At 39.5% G+C, this 26,271-nt stretch overlaps 1 protein-coding gene across 1 annotated transcript in view; it reads right to left on the bottom strand.

The window, feature by feature from the left end:
- Nucleotides 1-24,852, bottom strand: part of SUPT20H (SPT20 homolog, SAGA complex component) — a 34,490-nt gene extending 9,638 nt beyond the window's left edge. The window contains exons 1-18 of the mRNA XM_053456341.1: nucleotides 24,743-24,852; nucleotides 18,136-18,227; nucleotides 17,992-18,027; nucleotides 17,001-17,059; nucleotides 15,383-15,449; nucleotides 14,356-14,482; nucleotides 13,854-13,957; nucleotides 12,107-12,223; nucleotides 11,614-11,667; nucleotides 10,666-10,805; nucleotides 7,643-7,802; nucleotides 7,487-7,543; nucleotides 6,978-7,049; nucleotides 6,124-6,281; nucleotides 5,853-5,885; nucleotides 4,406-4,523; nucleotides 2,794-2,899; nucleotides 1,046-1,201 (exon numbers count right to left, since the gene is read on the bottom strand). Coding sequence (XP_053312316.1) covers nucleotides 1,046-1,201; nucleotides 2,794-2,899; nucleotides 4,406-4,523; nucleotides 5,853-5,885; nucleotides 6,124-6,281; nucleotides 6,978-7,049; nucleotides 7,487-7,543; nucleotides 7,643-7,802; nucleotides 10,666-10,805; nucleotides 11,614-11,667; nucleotides 12,107-12,223; nucleotides 13,854-13,957; nucleotides 14,356-14,482; nucleotides 15,383-15,449; nucleotides 17,001-17,059; nucleotides 17,992-18,027; nucleotides 18,136-18,138 — 1,567 coding nt within the window. The 5' untranslated portion in view covers nucleotides 18,139-18,227; nucleotides 24,743-24,852. The remainder of the gene's footprint in view (nucleotides 1-1,045; nucleotides 1,202-2,793; nucleotides 2,900-4,405; nucleotides 4,524-5,852; nucleotides 5,886-6,123; nucleotides 6,282-6,977; nucleotides 7,050-7,486; nucleotides 7,544-7,642; nucleotides 7,803-10,665; nucleotides 10,806-11,613; nucleotides 11,668-12,106; nucleotides 12,224-13,853; nucleotides 13,958-14,355; nucleotides 14,483-15,382; nucleotides 15,450-17,000; nucleotides 17,060-17,991; nucleotides 18,028-18,135; nucleotides 18,228-24,742) is intronic.
- Nucleotides 24,853-26,271: the final 1,419 nt, after the last annotated feature.

Raw genomic sequence — 26,271 nt, 5'->3', positions numbered from 1 at the left:
ATGTTTTTACCAAATCATTTCACACTGCATGCAACTCCAAAAAAAATATTAAAAAAAAATCCACAAAACAAAAGCCATGTACGCAGCCACAAATATTCACTCCTAACCTGCTTAAAGCCACAGTTGCCCACAACGCACAGCAGCACAATGCTTGGCAGGCTTCAACGCAAAAAGAAGTGTTTAAAACTGCAACGACTTTTGGACATTTTGTATATCCTGAATCCATCATGCACTCACACATAATAATGCCCATGGGGCCATGATAAACTATAAAAACATATTATAATGTGGTTGAAACGTTGTCGGATAATATATTGCACCTGTTGGGTAGCTAGTAAATTATGCATTCACAAATTAAATCCTTGCTGCATACATTCTGAAACATGTGAGGAACCAAGTCTATTTCACAGTTTGTCAACATTTATATGGTTTCTTTTTTAAATATAAATTCTAATCATTGCACTAGTGTTAAACACAATTAAAGCAGACCTGTCACCTGAACCAAGTAATCATCAGAATGCAATAAAAACTGTTTAAGCCCTGAATTATTATTTTAATTTATTTTTTAATAACAATTTTGCATAAGTATTATTATGTTGCATTATGCTGGTATTCCCAAAGCAGCATTTCTACAATTAATTCTGTGGATGATAATCCATAAAACTTCAGATATGCTACATATAGATTATATACTATAGATTATGTTCTAATGATAGTGGTATATGCTACATACAGATTATACAATACAGATATCATAATATCCTATGATAGTGACCTAAGGTTTATTTCTGACAGGTCCACTTTAATATGTACACACAAAGGTTGCATATACATAAATATACAGAAAAAAAACAACACAAATTACATTAAACATAAAATACATACAGTTAACAGAAGACCTTTCTAAAAATGTGCAAGAACTATACACGCACTGGGGTGCGCACAAGGGTACAGGTTGGCTCCATTAGAAAGGTGGTATTAATCTTGAGGACCGCTACACGAAAGGGCTATGGAGATTTAATGGAGTATTTAGGTCGTGACTCACTTTGTGACGAGCCGGCAGGTGACATTGCAACAGGGGAAACCATGCTGATTTGATTATGCTCTGCAGATTGTTTCCGAGAGATACCGGGTGGCTTAGAAGGCGGGGGTGTTGTAGATTTGAGGTGGCCACTTGCTTGCTGTGGACTAAAAATATTACCTGAAAAGGGAAAATGGAAAAACCGCTGTGAGCATACTAAAGTGCGCCAAATATGTTTTTTTAAGTCGTAATGCTTTAGTGCATTGCTAACAGGGCACCAATAAGCAATACAGGCATTACAAATACCCCTATGTAAATATACACTGAAAAACTATAACATTCTGACCACCTGCCTAATATTGTGTAGGTCCCCCTTTTGCCGCCAAAACAGCTCTGACCAATCGCGGCATAGACTCTACTAGACCTGGTCTGTAAGTCCTGTAAGTTGCGAGGTGGGGCCTCCATGGATTGGACTTGTTTATTCAGCACATCACACAGATGCTCGAGTGGATTGAGATGTGGAGAATTTGGAGGCCAAGTCAACACCTTGAACTCGTTGTTGTGTCCCTCATACCATTCCTGAACCATTTCTGCTTTGTGGCAGGGCGCATTGTCATGCCGAATGAGGCCAATGGCATCAGGGAATACTGCCTCCATGAAAGGGTTTACATGGTCTGCAAAAATGCTTAGGTAGGTGGTATGTGCCAAAGTAACAGCCACATGACTGGCAGGACCCAAGGTTTCCCAGCAGAATATTGCCCAATGAATCACACTGCCTACGTTGGCTTGCCTTCTTCCCATAGCGCACCCTGGAGCCATGTGTTCTCCAGGTAAGAGAAACACATGCACCCGACCATCCACGTGATGTAAAAGAAAACCTGATTCATCAGACCAGGCCACCTTCTTCTATTGCTCTGTGGTCCAGTTCTTATGCTCACAAGCCCATTGTAGTCTCTTTCAGCAGTGGAAAGCGGTGCGATGGACTGCATGTGCTGACAGCTTTTTATCAGAACCAGCATAAACTCTTTCAGCAATTTGAGCTACAGTCGCTCATCTGTTGGATTGACCACATGGGCCAGTCTTCAACCCCCATGTGCATCAATGAGCCTTGGCCGCCCACGACCCTGTTGAAGGTTCATTGCTTTTCCTTCCTTGGACCACTTTTCATAGCTACTGACCACTGCAGACCAGGAACACCTCACAAGAGCTGCAATTGTGGAGATGCTCTGACCCAGTCCTTTAGCCGTTACAATTTGGCCCAGTTTTCCTGCTTCTAACACATCACCTTTAAGGATGAAATGTTCACTTGCTGCCCAATATATTCCCACCGTCTGAGAGGTGCCATGATAACAAGATTACCGGCTTAATTCTCTTCACTTGTCAGTGGTCATAATGTTACAGCTGATCAGTGTATAGTACCTATATGTGTGCGCATATATATATATTTTAGTTGAAATGGTGAAAAATATATAAAGCTGTGTATAATATATACACATACACACACTTTTTTCTTAAGGTAGATTTGATTACATTTTGCATGGGCTCCAGTCCATTTTATCACAAGTAAATCAGAGAATTTGCTGCTTTTCACAGGTGTTGGAAAAAACGGGCAGTATACTTCGAGTTCCTCTGAATGCGATAAAATGGACAACTGATTACAACGTGCATTTTACTTAACTCTGGGAGGACATGTTCCTTAATGGTTTTAATAAAGCAACAGAAGACAGATTTCTGTACCATATTACGGTTTATAAACTTCAGTATGAGGTTACCTGTTGAACTGTTTCCAGAGGTTGCAGGAAGTTTAATGGGTGGTGGTCGGTGCTTGACACCTTTGCCCAGTACAGAAGATTGTATTGACCCCGAGATACTGTCAGACTTTAGGGGAAAGAAAGAAGAAAAAAAAAAAATACTTACACATCAGTAATCCAATGACCCAATAAAAAACCCACAACGATGCAAAAAAAAAAAAAAAATGTACAAACGCCTAATATTGTATATAACATTTAATTTTACATGCATTGATACATTATTTAACAAAGTCACCATCAACTTCCTTTACTGAGCAGGGCCGAACTTGCCCACCAGGAATCTGGGAAATTTCCTGGTGGGCCGGCGGACCAACATTCAAAACGGCCGCAAACTTCAAAGCAGCCATCGTGCGGCTGTAAGACCTCCTCCACCGGCCACCTTATGAAGTTAAAGCGGCCGGCGTGTACACACCATGCCGCCCAGTGGCAGCAGTGCCTCAGCTCTTCATCCCGCCCCTTTTAAGACGTGACGTTCAAGTGTGGCACAGCATGTCCTGGTGTGTGTGTTTGGGTATCAGTGTGGCACAGCCTGTCCGTGTGTGTGTGTGTGTGTGTCAGTGTGGCACAGCGTGTGTGTGTGTCACAGCCCGTCCTGGTGTGTGTGTTTGGGTATCAGTGTGGCACAGCCTGTCCGTGTGTGTGTGTGTATCAGTGTGGCACAGCGTGTGTGTGTGTTTTTGTGTGTGTGTGTTTTTGTGTGTGTGTCACAGCCCGTCCTGGTGTGTGTGTTTGGGTATCGGTGGACAAAACTTTCTAGGCCCAGAAATCAGCAAGAGGAAAAGTAAAGGTATTGTGTTATTTACTCTATTTCAATCTGCATTTTATTAAAAAAGGATTAGTGGCACTAAATTGTGGCTTCAGGTGTATCTTTTTTAGTGTATTGATGTACTCCCTCACATCCTATCACATAAGATTCTGCTTCATACATCTGCTGAGCTCTGATGTCATCTTTATGCAGTACACATGGATGCCGAGGAGTTACGTTTCTGTCCATTCCCAGGAACTTACTTGGGCCTTTTAACACTTTTGGTTCCTGGGAATTTAATAACAATGTGGTATTCTGTTATCGTAAAGGAACAATTTAATATAGTTTTTAATAAGAATGATTTATAGCTATTTGGATGGTAAATAGCGTGGCTCAGATAGGCGTGTGTAAGGGGTGTGGCGTGTGGGCAGAAGAGCTCAACCACGCAATACAATACATGGGGCTGGTGTCCAAATAATTCCAGGGCTGCTTTTCATTCCCAGTCTGGCCCTGTTACTGCGTTTCAGAATGAAACATTTGCAAATCTGCTAGGACGCTTCTTGCGAATGGAGAGCTCATGAACAACATATGCAAATATCATAAAAATGCTAAAGTAAAATAAAAGTAGACAGCAGCTGAAAATACAAAGATGGTGGTATGGATTTGAAACTACATGAAACATGCAGCCATGCACATGCATCTATGTTAGAAGTTATATTAATAAAAGTAACAAAAATAGTGGTTGGCTTCTTATGAACTTGTCAAATGGTTTTTGTTAGCCTTGCAAAAAAGTAGAATATAAACAATGCTAGAAATGACCCCACTTACCTCTATTTCACTTCCTGGAGAAAGCTGGCTATGACTGACCGTGCCTCCTACATTGTGAGTCATCTTTACAAAAGTTTTGGCTTCATTCTCAAACACATCATGGTACTGACTGACCACCCTGTCAGGATAACAAAAATACACATATGTAAGCCAACGGGGAAACGTTATTAACTGATAAAACCTTATCATTCATAGTGGGCGATTTTATTATTATTATTAGAGGCCGTTTTGTCTTGGTTTTCTACCCAACATTTCCCTAACGGGAACACTGTTTTTTTTCCAAAAAAGGCTCTGGTTCTGTCTACTGTATCCAGCTTCACAATGTTATCTTGCCCTGATGTGTCCAGTCTATTGGTGACGATTTTTGCAGCCTTTTTTGTGGCAATTTGAGGGAAACTCCCCGTGAGGTTTTTTTTAAGGGGTAGTTAAACCTAGCTTATTCATGACTTCACATCGGAGAGAAAACAGTAGCAATTTACTAAGAAAGAAAGGCAGATATTTAATCACATACATATGAATTGGGAGCCAGCATTTATACATTCCCAATGCATATCCCCATTGAGGGTGGGTTGCATGTATGTACATTTTTATTTAAGTAGCATTAGCATACATACATAGCGCTTTACAGTTCACAGATACAGTCATACAAAGTTTATGATCAGGGTAGATCACGTACGCATACATTAGGAAATTAGGAAGTAATTAATGCAGCAGAGCCCTGTGTGTTCCACTTACAGGCCATAGAAACACTACAGTTATTAACTGATAAAACCTTATCATTCATAGTGGGCGATTTTATTATTATTATTAGAGGCCGTTTTGTCTTGGTTTTCTACCCAACATTTCCCTAACGGGAACACTGTTTTTTTTCCAAAAAAGGCTCTGGTTCTGTCTACTGTATCCAGCTTCACAATGTTATCTTGCCCTGATGTGTCCAGTCTATTGGTGACGATTTTTGCAGCCTTTTTTGTGGCAATTTGAGGGAAACTCCCCGTGAGGTTTTTTTTAAGGGGTAGTTAAACCTAGCTTATTCATGACTTCACATCGGAGAGAAAACAGTAGCAATTTACTAAGAAAGAAAGGCAGATATTTAATCACATACATATGAATTGGGAGCCAGCATTTATACATTCCCAATGCATATCCCCATTGAGGGTGGGTTGCATGTATGTACATTTTTATTTAAGTAGCATTAGCATACATACATAGCGCTTTACAGTTCACAGATACAGTCATACAAAGTTTATGATCAGGGTAGATCACGTACGCATACATTAGGAAATTAGGAAGTAATTAATGCAGCAGAGCCCTGTGTGTTCCACTTACAGGCCATAGAAACACTACAGGGGCTTGTTAATTTCAAAATGTATTTTGACCTTTTAACAATTGTTGTTTGTATTTAATACTAATATGAATATAGTGTATCTCCAAAGTAAACTGTGTTTACCTGTCTATGTCAATCTTGGATCCGATCAGAAATCTTAGGGGGAAAAAAGGGAAAACAAAAAGAATGAATTAAATTGCATTTAGCTTGCTAAATCAGATTTAAATATATATATTTTTTCATTCAACTATTTAAGCAATAACTTGCTAGTTCTCTGCCCATATAGCTTCACAAATAATCAGTTATCATGCAAGAATCTCTAGGCCTTTAAAACCTGTAATCATAATGTTTTCACAGTATTCTGACCACTTTAAATACTGGCTGTGCAACTCACTGAGATGGTGATAAGCGGTTGTCATTCTCTTCATCGCTCTTGTAAGTCTGCATTCTCCCATAGTATAGAGGATTTCCCACGTTTTGGAAAACAGTCAATTTTGCTTTCTGGAACGGACTGCCACTTTCCAATTCAAAGAGATAATCTTCTTTCATCTCCTGCAATTTGCAAACAAAAACCATTACTTAAATGCAACTGTTTTCACTGTGACTCATAAACCCAGCTGAGATACAATTATATGGTTGAATCAAGCACTAAATATCAATATTAGATAGGTTCTTTAAATATTAGCCAGCTTTATATTTTGCAGCATCAACCTCACATTTTTGCCCCAAACAGCTTGTTTGTGCCACCTGTGCCCCAACAGCTTTAGTGCCATCTTTGTCCCCAAACAGCTTGTCTGTGCGATGATTGTCCCCATAAAGCTTGTCATTGCCCTCAGACTGCCTGTGCCATCATTGCCCTCAAACAGACTGCCTGTGCCATCTTTGCCACCAAAAAAATAACTAAGTAGAAGATACAATGCTGGCGGTGTGGAGGGGGTCATTTCAGGAGGGTAAGGCACATCCATTTGTTCTGTAAGGGGCCCCAAAGTTTCTGATGGCAACCTTTGGTATAATAAAGCATTACCTACTCTACAAGAAACCCAGTAAATATAAAAAAGACAGACGTGATACATTAATGAAAATACTTTTACCGTATCTTGCAACTAGGTTGTGGTTTTCTTTACAATGCAATTTGAAAACGCGACACCAGTTATCCAATTGTTGCCGCAGTGGTTTGGCTTTTATTCTCGACCCAAAGGATATACATGCATTTTAAAGGAGTCCAAAAAAAGGGATTTAATTACTCACGTCTGCTGGCCAGACAGTAGGTTGCGAGTCATCAAGTTTAATAGATTTTTCAACTTTTGCATATTTTTCAACCTGAAAGAGCAGAAAAAAAAATTTACTAGTTAATAGAAATAACACTGCAACTTCTGAAATGTCAATTGTCAATAAACAAAGCCAATCACTTCTTTTTTGTACAAGAAAAAAGTTATACCATAAAAAGGCCATTATTTAAAAATCCAAAAATACAGACTGCACCCCAGGTAAACTCTACAAATTCTACATGCTTGCACAAATTTCCTGTTATAGCACAGCTCTGAGGCACTATGCCCAATTTGTTATTCTTCAACCTTACACTCATAATCTTGTTTTGAGTTTGTCCAACCTTGCATATGATGGACCAGAGCCGCCACAACTTTGCATGCAGATATAGCAGGGATGTGTGGCTCTCTACACAATGTTAAAAAAAAAACAAAAAACGCATTAACAAATATAAATGAATACATAAATACATTTAAAAACCATAGACTTACATCAACTTCTGATGGCGCTGTTAACAAGCAAGGATTTTGTTTCCATGTGTCAATGCACTGCAGAAAGACAAAAAATAAACAGAACATGAGCTATGAGCAAATGTCCACATCTCCTGCATAACAACATGTATGAATGTTTGAGATGATAAAACTCACATTTCCACTCTTGGATATTTTAAGGTCATATTGAGGCATTGTGGGTTTCCGTTCCTTTCTCTTCTGTAGGTAATCTAGAAGCTTGAGCTGTGGTGGAGTAGGACAGCTTGATAACTCCTGCTGTCTGTTTAGTGATGGTCTTGAGTACCTCTTCAGACACCTAGAGTATTACAAAAACACACCATACAAATGATTTGTCCAGCAAACATTTTCCTATTCTCTAGTATCAAAATTCAAGAGACACCAGATCTTGTTAGGCCTTTTTCCGTCTTTGCAAGTTTGCTTGATGACACAGACCACAAGAATCCATCGGGATTTGTAAACCAGAAGTTCTTAAGACTGGTGGAAATATTATGCGTGTAAGGTTACGAAAATGAAGAATTATGTGAAATTGCAGCTGACAGTTTGACAACCCAATAAACTTAGTAAGTATAAAATGGCACAGGAAAGAATGCAATGCCACACACTGATAACCATAAACAGTTTAGGGTTGTGTTATCAGTTCATTATATAACTCTATTTATTGCTCATTATTATTGGGAGCCTGCAGGTTCTATATCTCAACTTTATCTATAATTACATTACACAGAAAACTTCTCCGAGAAGCTTAACCAGACTTTAAAATAAATTACTGCATACCTTTTTCTCCAGTCTATGAACCATAGTTACAGAGGTAAACACTCATATCACGTAGATTGCTGCTACCAGATCTTATTTAAGTCTTGTAACAGCTGATTATTTTACAAACATTTTGTGTCTGAGCCCCCAATTCAGTTTCTCCGATCACAGCTGTATTCTACATCCCTGTATCCAGCCAAGCTTCATTTTCCCTTTCATACATATATTCGTGATTTGTTTTCCTAGTTGATGATCATTTCAACATAAAAGTACAAAATGATATTTGTGGACCATAAGGGGGAGCTCCCAGCTCACTGCATTAAACATTCTAGGGAACGACATTGTGGGATTTTTCTTTATCAGTGTACCAGAAAAGCGAAAGAGAAACATTATTGAAGAGCACGGTTTGTGAGCATAACACTCCTTTTTTTAAATCACCAAAGAAAATACAATCACTTTATGAAACCCTCCGTGTCAGGGTAGCACAAGATCTAATCTGGATGATAAAAATGCTGACTTTTGTAATTAAAACAGGCGATGCTGATGAATGAGCAGACAACACCAATAATAAAAAGTAAAAGCAAGACTTTGCTAAGAGTCCCTTTTTCCAACACCATAATTTTCTCTCTCTGTCCGACACCTCATTTATGTGCCGTGTTACATATATAATACAATTGAAATATAGAAAAACAGTTCTGTAGGAAAGTGACAGGACAGAGGTATACATTCTTTCGCATCACAATAAAAAAATAAAAATAAACACTCTCAGTTCCAAAATCAGATATCAAATTTGTGTTATCTTTCTGTTATTATTATCTTTTATTTATATAGCGCAAACAATTTACGCAGCGTTTAACCCCTTCAGTCCCCTATGGACGTAACGGTACGTCCTGATGTACATAAACAATGTGAAAAGGTACAATACTGCGAATTCTCTTAACAGTTCCCTATACACTTCACTGAGAATATCAAACAAACACGTCTAGGGTAGTGTCAGATTTCCAAGTTAAGGTTAGAGTGCGGCCCCCGGAGCTCCCAAAGTTTTCTTTTTTTCTTTGTAGTATATTTTTATTGTCGGTGAAGGTGCCTAGCAATGTGTGCCTCAGTTGTGTATTGCCTTTCCTAGCCGGGACACTATGGGCCAGTACTATGTCGGAAGCACTGCATTTGAAAATAGACCAAGGTATCTCAATATGAATAGCTTAGAGGAGAGAAAAGCAAGAAGGGATGTCATAAAACAAGGGGTCATAATCTAAAAAGAGGATAAGAGGCTTGCAGTCAAATTCTATGTTTCTACGAATAAAGGTGCATTTACGTGATTACGTTGCACCCTGTGAGTTTTTGTCGCAAATATTACATACACATTCCTTACAACGACAGGATAATAAAAAAAAAAAGGATACACACATAAAGTGGGAGCACCCCTTTCAAACGGCATTGCAAAGAAGCCAGCAAGCAAAGAAAAAGCCAGGATTCATCTTCGGCAGCAGATAATGAATTAAAGTTACAGATAACCCAATTCACACTAACCAGATACAGTATGCGGCCTGCCACTTTCACACGACAAATATAGGAGATGGGTGCTTGGCACGAGCTTCAGGATGACAGTGAGAGAGGAGAAAACCCCTGCAAACCCTGATAACGTAATACAAGCCAACTGCATCTCGTCAACATTATCTATTCATCAACCTACGCATGGACAGCATTACTTGTGGACATGGATATTGCAACTGCTCAATAGCGTAATCAGATAGGTCAGTGGCTTTCATCCAAGAACGCATCCATTCTGACAGCATGCAATCTATTACGTATGTTTTATTGAGGCTTACGCAAAAGAAAAGTCTTGGCTAAGGCAATTACAGGAGAAATTCCCAAGGGCTTAGCTGATAACTAAACAAGTAAATCTAAAGTGACTTTTTAAAGAAACCGAACAAAATTATGTAATGTAATGAAAGTCACAAGCACTCTGGAAATTTAAAGTTGCTCTGGGAAACCTATTATGGATGACAGTGATTTCTCACTGTGTACCCCTACAGCCATATGCAGCACTGCAAGACAGCAAAATACTGTTTAATGTCCACACTTTGCAACTATTCTGTGTGCTGTGAGGGCATCCTCCTGGTAGAGTTTGGGGCATGCACAACACCCTAAAAAGCCAAGTCAAGCACTTTGATTTCCCCCTCTATACTGTCTTAAGTTCAGCATGACCACAGGCACCGGGACAGCTGGACTGTATGTCCAAAAGTCCCCATACTATACAGGGCACATAAAGATCATTGTTTTCAAGAACAGTTATGCCACTTTTTATCCCATCAGATGGCCTGCACATTTTCCTGGAGCCAGTTATCTTTTCACAAAGAAGAAACTGATTACATGTGTCGATATAAAATTGACCGTATTCTCACCTCCTCATGGGACACGTATTCATCTTCTGCTTGTTGAACAACAGACGGTTTGCAGTGCAGGTAACAGATATAGAGGGATCCAGACATAAAGGTTCTGTTGTCGCTAAGATTAACTGGCTCTCTAGCAAAAGCTTATCTTCCTAAAGATAAAGATGGATGGAAAACATAAACACATTTACTGTTCAGAGTGCATTTAGTATATAAACACACTGAAGTGCAAAGAAAATGTTATTCCAATAAATTCCTTATCTTGGTCTATAACTTGATACTCCTTCCAATGTGTAAGCAGCCATTTACCAGGCAGATCTGGCATTCCAATCGTTTGCGTATTTCACTGAAAGTATCACGATCAAGATGGATGGCACACAAACCAGTCTCGCATTTGGGTGACAGAGTTCACTAGCATTAAATAGTGTGTTGTGTATATTTTTCACAAAAGTAGGTCTCACGGAGCCTATATACGGCCTATGTTTATTTTCTATGGCTGTGGAAAAGGATCCAAAGGAGCCTTGGATATTTGACACATGGCAGCAAGATACTTACTGTGCTTAACATTGAATGCTACTGATTAACAAACATAAAAGTGCTTGGCATGGCTATAAGCAAGCGGAATCCCCATACAGTCTATGGCATTCAACCTCCCCATCATGATCCTAGGCAAACCCGGATGTGTGTCTACCCTTTATAGTTGTGTATGCCAAAGGGGGGTCAGCTAGGAAATAATACCATACAATAGCTTTAATAAATGATCCAGCCTAGGAAATCCAATTATGATGGATGCTCACGAAATATGTTGCTGCGAGATTTCTTACGAAGGTACAGCGGTTTTATATTCTCCACAGAATATTCCTTCGTTTAATAATTTATCCCGTCTGCATGATCTTTTTTAGAATAATGAATGAATCAGGCAAGCATGCAGATGTAACATGTATATAAAGTAATGTTTACCTGTGTCCACTTATGGTTGTCACTGGTTATGGCATGTATGTCTGACACCAAAGTCTGAAAAGTAATATAAACATAATTAATTTGGTTGTTCTTTTATTTTAAATTACATATATATATGTTCCACTGGAAAATCCATGTATATGGATAACTTAGAAATTATATTACATTCACGTGGACTTTATTTTGAATTTGTGAATTAAACAAAACCATCTAATTATTAAGATGCAGTTGCAAAATAACCATTGTCACTGACATCAACTAACTTGAAACACATTAAAAAAGTATCTTTTAAACCAGTTGTCTTATCATATAGCAGGTACGTCCACCACCTTTTATCTCTGTAAATGAAATGCAATGTACATGCTTACATTCAAAGGCAGCGGACAGAATACTCATAATTCAGTAGAACTGTTTTTTTTGTTTTTGTTTTTTTTTAAAATAAAAAATGGATCCTTCATGGATATCTGCAATTGTAATGGGCTTAAATACTTGCCTGCATTGTAGGTCGTAAAAGAACATGCCTTGTTTGGTATGTTGGTGATTTCATATTTCCAGACTGTCTGTAATCACGGATTTCAGTTATAACGCACCCACAATGGAAAATATTGACCTGTACGAGGGCAACGAACAAAAGGAGAGAAGAGAACAAAGCGTAAGCTTGATAACTGATGGAAAGTCAGAAATAGCCATAAATTAGTATGATTATTCTACTGTTCCTAATCACCAGCTTATAAATTAGATACCATAAATTATTACTGGAAGAGTATTGGGCTTTTGAGGATGGTAGGTGAGAGCTGAAAACCTGTTGGCTATATTTGTACTTTTTATATCCATACCATAAATGCAGGCCAACACAGAGAAACAGCTGAAAGTGGCTAGCAAATGGACTGAATAAAGTGCTATCAGATTATCTTCTTGATGGATGCACTTAGAAAATGTTGCTTACATTTGCATTTGGCAACCTTTCACTCAAAAAAAGCTTGTACTACTTTAGATACATTGCAGTCCCAATGTATTAAATTGATTTACAAAATTATGTCTACATCAGGGCAGAATATCCATGACCTCCATATGATTCTAGACCAGTACTCCTTTCAGCTGTGTAGGTAAATCTGTTTAAACCCTGGGAATAGCACTTTTGCTATTGGACAGGATCTCTCGCATAAATATTTAAGACACAGTACAATTTTGCATTCACATTTCACTATAAAAAACACTGCCAAGAGCCACAAAAATCAAATAATGTGATTTAACCGAAGTTCAAGTGTTTAATACTAGAATCTGTTTAATACATAATAGGTCACCATGGCAACTAGAAACCACTTAGGGTTTTGCAGGGCTGCCATCACGAATCCTGCGGGGGGTGAGCTGTAGGGGGCAATGTGAGGCTCCCAGCGGGGTCACACAACATGTGAGTAGCATGAGTGTGTATGTCAAAAGAGAGTTTTAGAGTGTGTGTATTAGCGTTTGGTGTTAGCATGTGTATACGTGAGCGTAGAATATTAGCGTGTGTGTGTGTTACTGTAAGGTATGAGTGTTTGTGAGCATAAAATGTTAGCCTGGTTCTGTTACTGTATGGTGTTAGAGTGTGTAAATGTATGTTGGTGTATGGCAAGGCTGGACAAACCAAGGGTGCCAGAAAAATAAAAACATGATTGGGAAAGAAAAAAGCTGGTTCCTTTCCTGGCTGGCTCCTAGATCCAAACAAAATTGGGGACCCCCTGGTTTAATACTGTATTGGTTGATACGCAAGACTTGCTTTTCCTAAACCAATGGTCCACAGAATCACATATTTGACGGCAGATAAGAACCGTTTGGCCCATCTAGTCTGTTATCTGTTTTAAAAACCCAAACCTTAATCAGTCCTTTGCCTGCTGTTTAGATTCAGGACTGCCATAGGCACATTCCATGCTTGTTTATATTCCCTTACTGTGGCATCCGCTGCAAAGTAAAACTATGATCTCCTGTTCTAACAATTCTCTTCCACTGAAATAATGAAATCCCATTATGGATTTAAATGTTTCTCTCGTCTCCTCTAAGCTTCATAAAACCACCCCAGCTGCCTATAATAGAAACATGCCAAACCTGTAACTCGTATTTTCCTTTCCAAGCACTTCAAAATTTAAGGATGTGGCAACTTATAGTTAGGTTAATAAAGTAGTTGTAACCATAATCTTTTGTCAGTGTGCTAGAAAAAGTGAAAGAAAATTATGAAAGAACGCATTTAAAACATTTCAAACCTGAGATTTTTCAAGAAGATCAACTAAAATTGGTGGAAGCTCTTCTGCATCCAGATAATCCAAAAGCTCCCCCTCTTCATAGGGAAGCCTGATGGTTTCAGAATCTGAGAGGAAGAAGGAGAATCATTAATTATAAATTGGCCACATAATATGAGGTCCAAACAAAGATAAGTAAACATTAATATCCCACTTTAGCTTAAAAGCATTTGAAAGGCTATAATACCGCGTGGAAAAGGGTAACCATACATATAGTCTTGTGGTACTTAGAAAACAACCGGAATATTGTTATATATTTTGGTTAGGTGACAAATTTGACCTCTGCAACTTCACTATGAGGAGGCATTACTCTATACCGTGTGGAGACATTGATGTCCCTAACCCATGGTTTTGTGATAAACCCAACTATAGATTTTGAGAAGAAGGCTTATTGCTTTTTTTGAAATTGTTGACTTGACTTTTTTTTGGATGTTTATTGTTTTTAAGATGAATGATTCATCAATACCTGACCCATTTTTGCCCCGCAGCATGAGGGAGTAGCCTTCATTTCCAGGATACAGGTTCACCACCAAACAGGAGAGAGTCTCCTGCATCACTAACTTCTCCAGCAAATTCACATTTCTCCTTAACATCTGAAAATAAAACAAACTAAGTATAAAATGTCTACAAAGCGAGTAACAATTTTATTTACATAACCGTACTTACAATTCAAGAAACGCAGATTTTAAAAGGCTTTTTTGTACTTAGTATGATTATGTCATATATCATCTGATATCATCATTTCTATACCCCGAGTATATTTAAAAAAAACCAACACATTTTAAAATATTTAAACTGTAAAATAAATGTATTCCGGTAATCCTGGCGCTGACTTGATCGAGAAGCTGTAAGAGTGTTCAATCACAGCTCCAAATGAAGAGAAATGTGTGCAGTTGAGCTTTACTGAAGATTTCACTACCTATATAGGCAGAAATGAGTAATCATAAAAATACAGGGAATGCCCACCCGTAGCTACCTAGAGCCATGATGTCACACAATGTCTACATGTGCCATTAAACTGTTCCATATGAATGTGAGACTGAACACACCAGCAATACCTGGAAGCAAATATAACATGTGCATAAAATACTAAATAAATACGGGAAAGCAGCGGGGGTAATAGTTTCCATGCATGGGGAATGTATATGTATGATTTTGAAGGTTAATGCAGACATTGTAAAGTGGTGAAATCATATTTGATGGAAGAGTGATATTATACGGCAACAGTTTCCATTTCAGAGTTCAAGGAAAAAAAAGAGAAGAAAAAAAAAAAAACAGATTATAAAATCTCTCAGCTACATAAACAGAGGTTTAATCAAAAACCAAGATGGTCAGTAACAATGCGGAAAGGATATAAAAGCGTGGACATGAATGTATGGTGAGATCTGAACCCAACCACATCCACAATACCATTCACTTTTATTCGTATTCAAACACCAGGGAGTGGGCAAGAGCTGGAAGGCCCTTAAACTCACAACAGTATTTTAACTCACCTTTATCTCTGGTTCTTTTTCACATTCTTCTATATACAGGTCGTACAGCTTATGAAATACAGATTTCCTTTGGGGGGAAAAAATAACTTTTTATAATCAGATTAGGGCTGCAACTAACGATTATTTTAATAATCGATTAGTTGGCCGATTATTTTTTCGATTAATCGATTAATCGGATAAAAAAAAACAATATGCAAATTTTTCGTTTATTTAAAATAATTTAATGAACTGGATGTTAAAAAACAACTTAAAATTTACATTAACATTCTTATTTTGTTATGATGTAATAAAAAACAATATTTTCAAAGTACAAGAACCCAAACACAATATTTATGAAACAAAATAACCCCAAACATTCTGAAAAGAGGTGGACTATTACTGTTCAAGAAACTTTGCCCCAGCCCTGGCACTTTGCACCCAGCACTTTGCCCCAGCACTTTGCACCCAGCACTGGCACTTTGCACCCAGCACTTTGCACCAGCACTTTGCACCCAGCCCTGGCACTTTGCACCCAGCACTTTGTACCCAGCACTCAGCACTTTGCACCCAGCACTTTGCCCCAGCCCTGGCACTTTGCACCAGCCCTGGCACTTTGCACCCAGCACTGGCACTTTGCACCCAGCACTTTGCACTGTGTCCCTGCACCCAGTCTCCAACTCTGCCCTGCACCCAGCCCTGCCCCCACATTCTGCCCTGCCCCCACATTCTGCCCTGCCCCCACACTCTGCCCTGCCCCCACACTCACACTCTGCCCTGCACCCACTCTGCCCTGCACCCACTCTGCCCTGCACCCACTCTGCCCTGCACCCACACTCACACCCTGCCCTGCATCCCCACCCCCACTCTGCCCTGCACCCAGTCTCCCACTCTGCCCTGCACCCACACTCACACCCTGCATCCCCACCCCCACTCTGCCCTGCACCCAGTCTCCTGCCCTGCACCCCCCACCCCCACTCTGCCCTGCACCCACACTCACACCCTGCATCCCCTGAAACCCCACCTCCACCCCGCCGTGGACCCCCACCCCCGCGAACCGCTCTGTGCGAATGGAGCCACTCGCACAGAGCGAACCGCTCTGTGCGAATGGAGCCACTCGCACAGAGCGAACCGCTCTGTGCGAATGGAGCCACTCGCACAGAGCGAACCGCTCTGTGCGAATGGAGCCACTCGCACAGAGCGAACCGCTCTGTGCGATCTGTGCACATAGACATGAAGAATACTTACCTCCGGAACGCGTCACATCCGTCACGTAGCTAAAAGAAGGCGGAGACTGCAGAGCGTGTAGCAGAAGCGGGAAACGCTCGCGGAGGTAAGTAAAAGGAGCCGAGTGCTCCAACAACGAATCGATCACTCGATTAATCGATAACGGAAATCGTCGACAACGATTTCCGTTATCGATTATTATCGATTTTATCGATTCGTTGTTTCAGCCCTAAATCAGATGTAGGGCATCTATAGCAAATTATTTGGAACATATGCTACTTAAATAAAAATAATGCAATATAAAGCAATCTTAACTTATTTTCTAAGATATAAATGTTGTGTCGTGGAAAAAAAAAACTTTTCTAGAATACAACATTTTGAATCGGACCTATGGGTGAAGAAAGAGATTGTTTACCTTCCTCCAGACGAGTGTTTGCGTTTTGGAGGCCTCTGCCTGGCGCTCTCAATGACATACTGGAAAAAAAAACCAAAAGAATTCTAGGGCAAAGCTTGTAGTATTAGGGTATTTCCTGCGGTTACTATGTGAATATAAACAGCTGTATGCAGAATGTATGTAAAGCAGTAATAAAAAAAACTTTTTTTTCTTCTCTCCTATAGATCGCTCGGCTGGTCTAAATACAAAAAAAAAATTCTCGACATGATGTGTATACACTGAAAATCTACAGATCCTGAAATTACTGAACATTTCACAGAATTTAACAAGAGACTCTGTCAAAGGGGATTTTTAGTGAATAAAAAAGCTATAAGCTTTAAATAATAATAATGCATTTTAATAATGTTTTTGTGCGTGTGCAACAATCAGCCTCTGGAATTCAGACTTTCACACAGCTGTTTTTCTGAGAATGAGATACAGAACCATTCCGCGTCGAAAACGTCAGAGATCCAGCAGCTGTGATATCCACACAAAACCGGAAATCGCCTTCCTTTTTACGAACAAGCCGTCGGGGCTGCCGGGGTAGTAGCGCATATCAGGTTGCGCTCTAACATACTTCGTTCCAAAACAAAGAGGGCAACAGAGGCATCCTCTGGCTTAACATTAACTATACATTACAGCAATATTAAATTATTCTATTAGAACTACTTTTAGCTTGTATTCTCTCTCAATCTGGTTTTGATGGTTTTAGAGAGGTGTTCTAAAAAGGACTGTTTTACTCTCAGCAAAGCTGGTTCCAACAGCATGTTGCATACATCTTACACTCTGCGGACTAGTAAGACTTTCTCCAGACTGGTAAAGTTTGTGGCAGACTAGAATGGCTAGGCATTCACTCAATTTAGGTATACGTTCTTGCTGTAAATTGGACGGAATAAGGACACAGGCCTATAAGGGTAACCCTGACAGTTTCAACGCAGCAAAGCGTAGGTGTTTTTGCTATCGCAAATCTTACCTCTGCTCGGTCCAACGCCAATTCTAAAGTTTGTTGCTGTAAAGAAAAAAAGAATACAGTTTCAAAGAAGCTGAGGATACAGCTTTTTTAAAAAAAAACATAAAAAAAAATAAATAAAAGCAACCGCTGCATCAAACGTCTTACCATCGTTGCAGCAGCTGATCTCTTAAAGGCAGTAAGCCAGAAGTTGATTATAGCTGACTAGCGGCCATGATTGTTTGGTAAGGCTTAATGAGCTGGAAGTAGAACAAGAGAACATTAGACATAAAAAAAAGATTGGTCCATCATAAAGCATGGCTGCAACATTCAGAGCTTTTAGCATTAATATATTTCTTTATTAAAACTTTTGCTTTTATTGGTTTTAGACTGGTATAAACACATCGGCAAGCTTCTGTTGCAAGAGCTTGGCTGGCCCTGTATAATGCATAGTTAAACCAGTTGTCCCCCTCAAAGTCTTCTCTGACAAAATAGTCAAATGATGCAGTTGAAGCTACTACCGTATTATTCTGGAATAAATTTAGCTTTTTCTTTTGACACAATTCCAGAATTGCCTTTCCGTTATCTCTTAAGTCAGGGGCGTCCAACATGCGGCCCGCGGGCCAAATGCGGCCCGCGAGACCTCGAGGTGCGGCCTGCGTAAGATCGGCAGCCAGGGCAACCGATCTTACGCGAGCCGCACCTCAAGCCCTGCTACTTACTTGTGGGAGGGTCTTCTGGACTGCACAGAGGAAGCGGAGTTCACGTGACATCCTACTTCCTCTGTGCTTTAGCAGAGAAGGCAGAGGGAGGCCGCGCCCCCTGCTGAAGTCTGTGAGCGGCATCGAGGAGCTGCAGTGCAGGTAAGGGGGTGGGGAGGGTGTTTGAATGAGTGTGTGTGATTGAGGGAATGAATCTGTGAATGAATGATTATATGAATAAATGAGTGTGTGTGTGTGATAGCATGGATGTGTAAGTGCTGGAACCTAGGCATGATGGGACTGTGATTGCTGTTAGCAATCACACTCCTATCATGCCAAGTCAGCCAGTACATGCTGAAACCTGGCCAGCTGCCCCCCTTGTGTATTGATGCTGCCAGCAGTATGGGGTCCGCACTTACAGCCACCCTGTACCAGCATGTACTGGCTGACTTGGCATGATAGGAGTGTGATTGCTAACAGCAATCACAGTCCCATAATGCCTAGGTTCCAGCATTTACTGGATGGATGTGTAAGTGCTGGAACCTAGGCATGATGGGACTGTGATTGCTGTTAGCAATCACACTCCTATCATGCCAAGTCAGCCAGTACATGCTGAAACCTGGCTAGCTGCCCCCCTTGTGTATTGAGGCTGCCAGCAGTATGGGGTCTGCACATCACTTACAGCCACCCTGTACCAGTGTGTATTGGCTGACTTGGCATGATAGGAGTGTGATTGCTAACAGCAATCACAGTCCCTTCGTGCCTAGGTTCCAGCACTTACACATCCATCCAGTAAATGCTGGAACCTAGGCATTATGGGACTGTGATTGCTGTTAGCAATCACACTCCTATCATGCCAAGTCAGCCAGTACATGCTGAAACCTAGCTAGCTGCCCCCCTTGTGTAGTGATGCTGCCAGCAGTATGGGGTCTGCACATCACTTACAGCCACCCTGTACCAGCATGTACTGGCTGACTTGGCATGATAGGAGTGTGATTGCTAACAGCAATCACAGCGAGCACAGTCCCATCATGCCTAGGTACCAGCATTTACTGGTTGCCTGGGTATGATAGGAGTGTGATTGCTGTTAGCAATCACACCCCTATCATGCCAAGTCATATTGCTAATTTTGTCCAATTGTGTGTTACCTACTTTTATTAAAAATGTGAGTTTTTATTATTATTTTTAAAGGTGGGGGTCATTTTCGGTTTTGGCTAAGTGAACCCTGAATGTTTTGGTCCAGAATTTTAATTTTAGTTCATCCCTAGAATAAATCTAGGGAATCCTGAATTTGTAGTCGCAAAACTTTCTAGGCCCAGAAATCAGTGAGAGGAAGAGTAAAGGTTTTGTGTCATTTTACTTTATTTTAATCTGCATATTTTATTAAAGGCCATATTTTTTGTCACAGTGAAACGTATACCCGCGCATGTATACAATTCTGATGAAGTGGCCCACTGCAGAAAAAACTTGGACACCCCTGTCTTAAGTAATCACCTTTATCTACCAACCTGTTAAATGTTATTTATTTTAAATGTAGATTTTTCTTGGAAGGGAATATTTAAAGGGCATTTAGAAGTCAACTCAGGGATGTCATGTAATACAAGTAAGGAGCATTGATTTGTTTTTAAAGTATTATTTTCCTGGTATGTTTACACATTTATTTTCGCATCACTTACATTAGTAGAACTCAGTACACCAAGCATAATTCCAGGTTATAACATCAATTTTACTAATAATTTAGTTCAACTTTACAACCTCTGAGGAAATTTGAGATGTATCCTAAGGTCACGATGCATCAACAGGCGAAAGAGCTATTTTGGATCATTATTTTGATGGTTTCACTATGTTTCTTTGGACTATGTGTTCCTGCTGAGGCACAACACCAGATTTCAAGGGCTGAGGTTCCCATCATTTTTAAACTATAAAGACCTCTTTAACTACCTTTCTTATTACGTTTTATTTATAGAGTCTCAGCAGATTGCATGGTGTAAGTCTCTAAAAATACATGAAAAACATTAATAAATCACTCTTTTTACTATGTGTTTTTGACTTCTTCATCTTCCCCAAGTAGTCTACCGGCGTTCATATATGCAAGACATTGTTTGTGACAGTTGGAGAAAAATACCCAAACTATATCCTTTAACTTGCCCAGATTTGAAAGCCATCTCTATATGCCTAGGATCTGCCTCTATTGTGTCTATTATAGGGCAATAACAACTTTATGTTGCAGCACTTTTTTAAAACTCCAACTTCTAAATCTAAGTGGTCACAGCCCTCGAAACATCCCATTAAACTATAGGTTACTGAACAGTTAACAAAGCAGGGTATTTCACTAGGGTCATTTCATCACCAATCTCTTCTACAGTTTGTGGTAACTCAAATTACGACTACTTAACTATATGTTTAGGAATACTAGACAAGCCAAAGTATTCATATAGGGTAACTGACACTTTCAATGCATCACTAATATTTCCTATAATTTGTGGCAACATTGTGTTTTTGCAATTTTTACAAATTGCAATGTTGCTTTTTGTTTTTTGCCCAGAAAAACCCCTACTTTACATTCAGCAGTATCCCCTAAGTTTGTGTAGCTGCCTCCCAATTCGACACATCTCCATATTTTGTTTTTAAAACAGTCTAGAGTCCAGTGTGTTTTTATTGATTTATTTTTAAAAACTTTTTGGGTAAGCGAGGAAAGCTGTAGGAGGATGGGCAGGGGATTTTCTTTTCTTTAAAAAAAATTAGGGATAGATATGACTTTTTATTCTTTTACAATGCTCAGATAAGAAAACAGTACACAATGTACAGATATCCACTTTGGGATATTGTATAGCGAATCTATATTGGCACGTGCCTGTGATGTAATCGATGACATCACCAATCGGGTTCTCCTGTACAGCAATCAAGATAATTCTATGGGGAGCCGTCTGATTAATATGTGTAGCTGCATGACAGCTCTGTCATTGGGGCTGTATCATAAACAAAAGCTGCCTGATCGCGTATTGTTTGCGACCACTACTGTCAGACTAGAGGGGCGCCGAGCGGGCACTGACAACTTGGTAAGCGAAAACCACTCGGCGCCCCTCTCTCTCCTCCGCTAAAAAAAAAAGCGCTTGGGGTGGCAAAGTGCCGCCTCTTCAAAAGTGCCGCCTGGGGCAATTGCCCCACTCTGCTCCATTGTAGGGCCCGGCCCTGCTTCCTTTAACAAAGTGGGGTTTTGTTCTAAGGTGCACCAGCAGCATATTCACATTTACTTTTTACGTGTTTTTTGTTCATACAATTTTGTTTCATATTGTTTATATAATTTTTTGTTTGCGCACTACTCGTTTTCATTTTAGTTTAATGTGTATACATTTTACAATGAGTATTGGTTCTTGTAAACTGGAAAACGCATTGATACTAATTAATAAGCCACGTAACCACTACACGGGACCTTCTAGCCATGTGTCCCAGATGCAGGGATCCCAACAGGGGTGAAAGGGAAACTTCACAGAAACGTCTTGTGTTTGTATTGTGTTGTCTCTGAAGGCTACCCCCAGAAGCTCACAATTGCAAAGTTTAAATTGTTATTTTTAATCTTATCACTTTCTAAGAGTTTGTTGCATTAGCTACATAAAGCCCTAACTCTTAAAGGCACAGGATGCAACTGTGTACTGACAAAGCAGAATGAGCTACCCTTTAGAGACTTTTATACACAATGAAAAGATCAGGGGGGAAAAAAAAAACAAGAAAAGGAAAAAGGACAAGGCAAAATACCCTAAACAAATGTGTGTTTACTCAAAGACATCACTGCCAACTAAGAAAATGTGGCAGATTATTGTGTGATATTAAAGCATCGTTCCTGATGATTCTCACAACTACATGACAAACGTATGCAGAATTTAGAATCAAGAGAAATCATTTTAAGATAGGAAGGATTAATGCACAGAGATCACCATAAAGCTGAACAAATAGTAGGTAAGCCAGAACGCTAGCAACCTTCTACTCAAACGTTCATATTCAGAGTTCTACAATGACTATATAATAAAGGAAAAAAGGAAGCGTTTAACGGGATTGGTCCAAATAAATAAACCTTTATCAAACCAACATGGCTACTGAAAATGTGATCATTCCAAGTGCATCTCTTCATGTATGTAGAGTGAAGAACTGCACAGAAGGAAGTGTGTGTTCCTTAGTTACAAAGTGGGTGTGTCAAGAGGCAGAACAGAAACCTAGCAACCACTGACACATGAATTAACCAATAGAAGCTCCAGCTCCAAACAATACATAGTCTCTTCTAGTGTATAGTAAATAGATAATCCACATACAATACTGTAAAGTGCTAAATACCTTATATGAACAAACAGCCTAAATTCAGTCTCTACTGGATCTGCATAAAGCATTACACTATATTCAGTCAATACTGGGCTGGACTTCATGGCACATATATTATCTACACGATTTACATAAAGCATAACACTATATTCAACAGCAAATGTATACTGTTTTATTTACATCAATATCAGATCCTAAATGTGGGAAATCTCTGTATAGCAGTTTTATTCATAAAGGTTTATTTACCTATTATGACAAAATTTAGTATCCTGCAGTTACTCACTTTAAATTATTTTCCCTGAAAAACAATTCACATTACGCCGGGTACTCAGCGATTTAGAGTTTGTGATCCTCCACCATAGAATCCCTAAATAACGGGACCTTGTTACATATAAAGTTAGGGAGTGAGTTATTCTAGATTTTATTTGTGTGTAAATATAACAAATAGCATACTGGATAATTGTGTGTGTGCTAATAAATGTATTATATGATACATAAAACGCGTCCAACATACAGCCCACCTACAAACAATGTACAGGGGACCCGACTTCTTGAGAGAACTATCTGCATATTCCGTGTTTGGATATGCTTATAATACACTATATACACTATAATATATCCAAGTAGCTTTGGAGCAGTTTCAGAATGAAAATAATTTTAAAAAAGACAGAAAGGAAACATGGCTCTGTTACTCTGTGAATAACACATAAAAGAGTAGGGCTCGTCAATTTTGCTCAAACACTTTTTATGTTTGCTAACAGTCTACAATTTCCCAACAAAAAAACACAATAATATATATCAGGTCTCCAAAATCTATCTAAAATCCACAAAGTGAGAAAAAATATTATTTGATTTTACAGAAAAAGAGAGCATCCACAATATCTATTTCTAGCAGAGGGCTTGTCTTGATAACAGTAATTGGGGTAAATAACTGATACTGATGACTGCTTAATATATTTTCCCTTTAAATCCAATTAGTGGGTGTTTGTGTCATCATATCATAAACAGAACCTTTTTTTTTTTGTTTTTAAATGGTAGGTTACTTATACCCAAGACAAATCGGATTCTCTGAGAGACAACTAACCTGCATCTATTGTCTCCTTTTGTTTTGATGACCTATAGTACGCCTTTAGATTGTAAGCTCACACACCGAGCCTTCATAAGCCCAGCATTCCTGCCAGGAACTCTGTATAAAGTACCATAAGGCTAGATGGCAGCTCACAGGGTCTCATCTCCTGATGTGTCTGTATGTATTAACGTCTATTTTTTACGTGCATTAACTGTCCAGCGCTGTGTAATCTGTTGGCGCTTAATGTTATAATAAGGTTATAATAACAATAATAATAATGACAGTGCCTCAGGTGACAATAAACCATAACAACCCCAAATTTTGTTCAGTTACTATAAAGCACAAGACTCACGTTTCTAAGATACAAATCATCGCGGCTTACAGTGATATACACCATGTCTTTCATTAGTAAATATCATGGCAGTATTGGATATACATAATTTTGCCTTCTCGTTATTAGGATAGATAAAATCCGGTTAGTGTTTCTGCGCTCTCACGATCACACAGCTCTGAAGGATAAGTTATAACAGTCCGACCCAACATAAAGACTGAAGTATGATTGCTAATCAAAACAATACCGGCGGATGATAAACCTTTGTGTAATCATGTTAATAAAAGGATTAACGGGATACTGTAAACCGGAGCGCTCGCCGCGGACCCCGCGCTCCTATCAGCCCCACAGCAGGCTTACCCGCCGGTTCACCGCTTTAAAAACGCCGGTATTCGGCGTTTTCCTGCAGGAAATCAGACCTCCGGTTGCTGTTGTCCTGCGTCGCCGCTGTCGCATGACGTGACGTCACAAAACTGCGCGAGCGCCACCTTCTCTCCCTCCGGGCTTCAGTGACGCTAGTGGTTGTTGAATACGTGGTTGAATATGGTTGAAGGCTTAAACACAAAGTTAGGGACTTTGTGTGAGTTGCCGGTTTAACAGCTAGAGCGAGTTTGTGACTCAGGAGCTTCCTAATAATAAAACATATTTTAATAGCTATAATTACATTGTTCATCGTTAGAACTCTTCACTTCCCGGATGTTTTTCCTCAAATTTTTCAAGTTCTAGTACAGAGCTGTTATATCAGAGCTGTCCCTGGAGTTTTCCTATTATGATTTTTTTTTAATATAGATTTTTGAAACTTAATATTAATAAGCATATACCAGTGTTATTACTAATATTTTGTGTGTGAGCTGTGTAGATTGGTCCTATATATATATATATATATATATATATATATATATATATATATATATATATATATATATATATATATATATTTCTTTGTTCTGCCAGAGGCATCCACTTGTATACTTTTTTATTTTTAATAATCTGCCAGTGAAGTCTGGGTATTCTGTAGCGCAGCAACACCCTGCTTCATAGGCTTTTGGCTGTATTTTGGATTCATCCAGCAGTGTTTTGCATGGCGCAATGATTTATGTAGGGAACACCAACCACAGAAGCGAGAAATGATGGTTGAATATCCACAGAATAACCTCTGCAGACTGGCCAAGTACCAGGCCCCCTAACCCAGGAAGAACTTGCTCCGGAAACCTTCCTGTAATAATGTATTTTGGATCTAGCTGCTGCTTTCCGAACATTGTTAGCTTTTTAGCAATTCACTGGTGGTACATGTACGGACTTTAATAAATTTGAGCAGTCAGTAGAAGCTGTTTATCGTCTGGCCCAGTGATGATTGAAACTCTTTCCTGGTCAAGATTGGTTTCACACATTGCTGTAAGAGCCCACACCTGTAGACCACGCTGCTCCGTTCCGCTTACCCTGTGTATGTTCATATTAACAGTACTCCAGGACTGTACACCTTCAATATTCATATATCTGTTGCTGTGCCATAACTACTCAACCTATGAGACCTAATTTAAAAATATATATATATATATTTATTTTACCTAGTCTCTGTGTGTTATGACATTGCATTCTAAATAAAGTAGTTGCCCCCTTCCACCCCTACAACAGCTTCCACATTCTGGGAAGGCTTTCCACAACATTTTGGAGTGTTTTTGTGGGAATTTTTGCCCATTCATCCAGTAGAGCATTTGTGAGGTCAGATATTGATGTTGGACGAAAAGGCCTGAGGCCAGGGCACTTGCGTGGCCAGTCAAGTTCTTTCACACCAAACTCATCCATCCGGGCGGCTATGCGTTCCACTGATGATGCGTGATTACGCATGCACAGAACAGATCATTTATTTCACCCAAATTTGAATTTGA

The sequence above is a fragment of the Spea bombifrons genome, chromosome 2 (assembly GCF_027358695.1).
Source record: "Spea bombifrons isolate aSpeBom1 chromosome 2, aSpeBom1.2.pri, whole genome shotgun sequence".
Taxonomy (NCBI): Eukaryota; Metazoa; Chordata; class Amphibia; order Anura; family Pelobatidae; genus Spea; species Spea bombifrons.
The sequence above is the reverse complement of the archived record's forward strand: the minus strand, read 5'-3'. Positions and strand labels throughout refer to the sequence as shown.